Here is a 5,663-nt window from a genome sequence, read left to right as displayed (position 1 = left end):
ACTCAAGCAGGAGGAGAGGGAGGAGGAGGAGGAGGAGGATCTGGAGCAGGAGCAATACAATTTAGAGGATGGCCCCCTATACAACACCTTTCAAGAGGATATCTACCATATGGTCGACGACACCGCGACCTATCACAGCAGAGCAATCAATCGACCGCCAGCCCCCATGCCCCGACCTGAAAGCTCAGTGTCACTGGACAACAAGCCTTACATCACCAGAGGTCGGGCTAAACATTCTCCGTGCCCACTATAGTTTCATCCGATATTCACTGTGAGTGTCCGACCTTAAACTCCCCTTCTTTTCCTCCCACAGTGTTCTCAGATCACCAAATCACTCCTCCGACGAGACCAACGAGGAGAGAGAGACCTGCAGGTAAATAAGAACAGAGTCACATCAATAAATCTGGGTGAGGTATGTTAACTATCCTTCTCTGGATATAATCGATGGCGTCCGTATAGGCATATGGAGGTCCGTCCAGATACCGTCCGTGCAATGGCGCAGGGTCTAGTGCTGGTGTGAGTGACACTTAACGCTGGGCTCCTCATTTCCCTCGTAGCTGAGCCAGGGACGCATGCTCCGTGCTCCTCTGCTACTTTTGATGCGTACAGTGGAATGAAGACCCCGGGCCAGAGGCAGCTCATCGCCCTGCAGGAGAGGGTCAAGCTGGAGCTCATCAGCGTCAACGAGGCGGTCCAGGAGTTCAAGGCATGGCAGAGTGAGCACGAGCGCTCCAACTCCCTGCGGTGCCAGCAGGTATGGCGGACACACACAGAGCCACAGTACGAGGGCCGCAGCAGGGATTCTGGGGGCTCCAGTGGCGGTTCTAGGATTTTTCTGAAACAGGGGCCATTAAGGGGCCACATGCTACACTCAGGGGCCGTACCGGCCTTGCGCTGAGTTGTTGACGGGACGGGACGGGACGGGGGGGCAGGATAAGGTTCTTCTCCTAAGTTGCATTGACACATTACTGCCGCCGATAGTTTGGGGGTGGAATTGCATGATAGTTGGATTCTCCGGTAGTTCAGCTCGTCAATTGATTGACGGAACAGGGGCACGTCAGGGGCCAATCAGATTTCAGCAGGGGCCATGGCCCCACCCCTAGAACCGCCACCGGGTGGCTATCTGCTGATCCGTACAGATATTGGTGGGGCTATACGTGATATCGCTGTTTTCTTCTTTTTTTTCCGTAGGAAAATTTAGATAAGCTACGTAGGAGCATCAACAGACGACACAAGGAGAGGAAAAAGACGGGCAAAAGGAATGTTGGTAAGCATGTTTCACCTTCAGATTTTGATTTTGATTCTGGCCGAGATTCTGATTGCACATAAGGCTCATGTTATTCTCATCCTTTTCTTAAAGATCTCGAAATAACAGCCCCGATCCAGAGCCGTACCGTCTGCGACCCTGAGCTCACCGCTGAATATTCTTCGTATGATTATTCCTCCCGGATGATTGCCCCGCCCCCCCCCGTGTCTCATTCAATTCAGAGAGGCAACTGGAAGACCGGGAGCACCTCCAGCACTTCGAGTGAGTCCAGCTGCTATCCTAAAGACGCCTCATGGCTCGTCTTCTCTGAACTGCCTCATCAATCAGATGCTACTAAAAGTACAAGCCCTGTTCCTTCTCTTCGATGTCTCCCCCCCCCCTCCCCCCGGTTAAGGATTAGGGGGTATATATTGGCTCATTTCCACCGGCGGGTGCGGGTCGGTTCGGTGCGGCTTGGTGGAGTAGTGAGGGTGCAGCTCAGTTACGGCTCGCGTTTCCGCCGCCGACAGTACCCTTATGGTAGGGCGGGGTTTAAGCCGGAAGGCGATAGCCGCGGCATCATGATCTCATAGCAGCCCGACACAGTCTAACCTACAAATAAATCTAAAGTAAAAGAAGAATGCGACACAATGAACAAAGAGCAGGAATGTAGGAGGTAACGAAGGACGGCCCACGACATTTTCTTCAATAAACAAAGCTTTCGCCGTTGTCCAGAAATACCTTGCGGGTAATGTGTTTGTCTATCATTATCCCCCTGCCGCACGGAAGTGCGATTCTCTTGACCTATCAACAGACGGCATGTGTAGCTCGAACTTGCCGGCACCCTTGCAGGCATCTCAGTACCCCAACGGAGGAGTACTGCGAGACGAGTACGGCTCCATACGGCTCAGACCGGATCTCGCCCACTTGTCGCATTGGAAACGCGTCCCGTGCCGCACCTTTGCGGACTGAACCGACCCGCACCCTCTGGTGGAAACGTGCCATAGTGCCTTGTTTCCACCGAGCGGCACGGTTGGTTTGTATTGGCGTTTTCCAACACCAAAAGTTGGGCAGGGTCCTATTTTCGGTACTCTTCCGTTGGAGTTCCAAGCGGTCTGAAAGGGTGCCGGAAAACCGTACCGCAAAACCGTACCGCACCGCTCAGTGGAAACAAGGCTGTGTTGTATAATGTGGACCTGTGAAACCACCCCTCACTTCGGGCTCACTGTGATCAAGGTCGATACAAACAGTTTAGACTAGACTCTATGATAATGACAAACCCAACCTTTTAACGTTCCATTCGATCCACGTTGTTAAAAGTGTTGTTTCCCTTCACAGGCACGGAGAGTAACAGACTCAGCACGCATAGCATCTTGAGCACCAGCAGCGGGACGGAACCAGACTTTGAGGTGAGTCTGGGTTGCTATGACTCCAATCAGCCAAACCAGACCATATCTGTAGGAGGGATCCCCAGGGGAGACCCCTGTTATTCGCTTTCTGATAGTGTTATAGAATGCATTTGGTTAGTTGGATAGCTAGTCGGTGACTCTGATGTGTGTGCGTTTCCGAACTGGCAACAATTTTCCAGGCCAACATCTAAGAAGCAACATGACACGTACAGAGGTGTTGATGTAACAACCTAAACGCAATTTTATTTCAGTCAAATCTTAAAACGTCAGAGCGAAACCAAAAACTGACACTGTGTGAGCGCTTCATCGAGCATGGAGTCTTGAACGTTTCTCTTCCTCTTTCATGTTTGTTCTGGGGGGGGGTCTCCAGGACACCATGGACATCCTGCCGCCGCCGCCGCGCCCCCCACGGCCGCACCATGTGATCACACGCGTCCCCTCGAGGAGCCCTCCACCCCCGCCCAACCTCCCTCCCCCCGTCCCACAGAGGTCAGTGTGGTCGAGTTCACACTACAGCTCTCATTGGAGGCCGAACGTGACACCGAGCGTCCACCGCGCTGCAACCTAATGCTGTCAGACCGTACAGCGGGGGCCGGGGGAAGTTCTTATTTTCATCAATCTAGCTTCCCATGTTGGGGGGGGGGGGATATATCTTTTTTAAACTGTTTGTGCTTCTCTTGGGTGAATTGATGCAGAGTAGGGAGATTCAAGAGTGACTTGGCTCGTGAGATAACATAAAATGATAAAAGAGGAAATGTTGACATGTTTTTTAGTTCAACAAGCTATAGGGGAGGAAACCAAAGTGTGATAGCGTGTGAAGAGATAAAAGCTTTCGTTAAATTCACATGAGAGTGTTTGAGAACATTGGACGAGATAACCAAATTGTACATTTAACTGAGGAAGAAAGAATGAACAATAACTAATCATGCCTGTTTAATTCAAATGTAGTAAATATTGCACATCCCTAATGCTTTTGCATTTGTTTACGACGGTTGACTGAGTTTGTGGGTTATTTCTGGAGGGCTTTGAGGCTCCAATGAGCACAGATAAATAAATGTGGGCACCTGTCAGACGTGACTTACGACGGAACAACATTTACCATCAGGATGCACCATGGGTACATACCCACTGCGAGACACTGGAACATGATCATTTAAAAATTGAGGTAGTCATAATGATTTCATCATGGAATACAAAAATGGAATAGTCCGAAACATACGTACGATCAATTCCCTTACATATGTTACATAGTGCAGGCAGCGTGGTGTGTGTTTGGTGCAGGATAGTAACGTGCTGGTTAGGCTACTTGCAGAAAGGCAGGTGTTTGAACCCCATGGTTTGTTTTTTAGAAATCATCCAATCAGCCCCGTGCAAACAGTACTCCCAAGTGAGAAACCCTGAACGACTGAAGACTCAAACCGTTCCAGAATCCAACAACGGTCAGCCTAATGACTTCCTCTACCCTCTTTGTTGTGCTCTTCCAGGAATCAGGAGCCCGTGATACATGAGCGGTACATATCCTGTCCAACGCGCGCCGTTCCCCGGCGGCCATCCGCCCCGCCTTTACCTCGCCGCCAGCGGTGATTCCAGTTCTCCGGTGTTATCGTCTGTATTCTTTTTAATTGTGGTGCTGACTACAGTTTTTTTTCTACCGATATGCTTCGGTTTAATACGGCGCTCATGGCGTTGACTGTCAGAGAGATGAGTTCATTTTTTGTACATTTTATCCAATGGTGTGATCGTGGTGGTTCTTGATGGTTTGCTTTGATCGATAAGTTGTTGAGGGTTGGAAAAACTGTGATTTTGCACTTTGACGCGAGTGCTTTGGGATATAGTACATGAATGTTGAACAGTGAGCAGTAAGTGCCACAAAAAAAACGCAATACTGCTACAACTTTTGAATTTAAAAGATTTAAACGTTCGTAAGTGTTTAAACTTGTTGTAGATGTAGGGTTTTTGATGAAAGTCAGTTATGAAACATGGATAATGTCATGACAAAGCCGATTGTAGAGAACAGACAATTAGCAGAACTGTGGTAGTGACGTAAGTGTCGAGTGCTTACTATTTCCCCATTACACTTTTTATGCCATTCATTTTTAGGAAGAGGCGAGTGCAGTCGTCTTGCACAAGGAATGATCTGAATGTACTATGTGGCCAACCGAATGAATGTTTATTGATAAATATACTTTGGGTTAAGTAATGCATAGTTCGTAATAACTGCTTCCTCTGTTCCACAGCCAATCGACATCCTCTTTAACATTAGGCAGAACTGTGGTAGTGGTTGTGATGTAAGCATTGGTGCCGATCTAGTGTTCACTATTTATTAATAAGTGTCCATTCCCATTTTCTTCCTGGTCAACTTATATATAAAATGTGTTTATACAGTAAATGTGTTTTCCACGTGTTCTTCAATGCCATACTTCATTGTTCCAAACCTGTTTCAGCCACTTGATGGCGCTGTATTCACGCAAGCCCATGTTCCCCAAAGTCGATCTGCATGACCCATGCACATACATATTATTACCCGGTTGTTTAGAATTCGGATGCTGAAATATTCTCGTGTGCTGTTTCGTCAGAGTATAAAATGAATCATTTAAAAAAATAACAACGGAGGAACCGTTAGATGCGGTGTAAATAGCAGACGCATTTATGCGGTATACCGACGTTAGAGCCGCTGTCTGTTCGCATGCTGATGAAAGCAGCCGCGATTTCACAGACCGTAGTGGCGCGTGTGTCCGCAACGTCGAGACGGTACCCTGGATTGTCAGTCGAGAAAGGTAAGCTAATTTGCTTTTACGTCATCTCCATCACAAATGGGTATACGATCACCTTCACATCCTCAAAAGGTCCTCGTTCAATCTTTTATTTTCTGTTAAATTAAGTGTTTTACTTTCTGTCATGTCCAGCCTCGCTACCTTGGCGTCATAGAGCTGACTTTGTGTTATGGTCGCGTGACTCAAAGCGGCGTGTGTGTGTGTGATGTAAAAAGGTTTCCACGGAGTCATTTC

General features: G+C 48.3%; 1 protein-coding gene across 2 annotated transcripts in view; it reads left to right on the top strand.

Annotated features, from left to right (window-relative positions):
- pik3ap1 (phosphoinositide-3-kinase adaptor protein 1) overlaps positions 1–5,060 on the top strand; it is a 10,265-nt gene extending 5,205 nt beyond the window's left edge. For both annotated transcript variants that reach the window (XM_030379425.1, XM_030379426.1), the window contains exons 10-17: positions 1–221; positions 314–373; positions 558–754; positions 1,192–1,267; positions 1,361–1,528; positions 2,585–2,655; positions 3,026–3,144; positions 4,140–5,060. The exon at positions 1–221 is cut by the window's left edge and continues 88 nt beyond it. In XM_030379425.1, the coding sequence (XP_030235285.1) occupies positions 1–221; positions 314–373; positions 558–754; positions 1,192–1,267; positions 1,361–1,528; positions 2,585–2,655; positions 3,026–3,144; positions 4,140–4,239 (1,012 nt within the window). In that variant the 3' untranslated portion in view covers positions 4,240–5,060. The remainder of the gene's footprint in view (positions 222–313; positions 374–557; positions 755–1,191; positions 1,268–1,360; positions 1,529–2,584; positions 2,656–3,025; positions 3,145–4,139) is intronic.
- Positions 5,061–5,663: the final 603 nt, after the last annotated feature.

The sequence above is a fragment of the Gadus morhua genome, chromosome 15, assembly GCF_902167405.1.
Source record: "Gadus morhua chromosome 15, gadMor3.0, whole genome shotgun sequence".
Lineage (NCBI taxonomy): Eukaryota > Metazoa > Chordata > Actinopteri > Gadiformes > Gadidae > Gadus > Gadus morhua.
The sequence above is the reverse complement of the archived record's forward strand: the minus strand, read 5'-3'. Positions and strand labels throughout refer to the sequence as shown.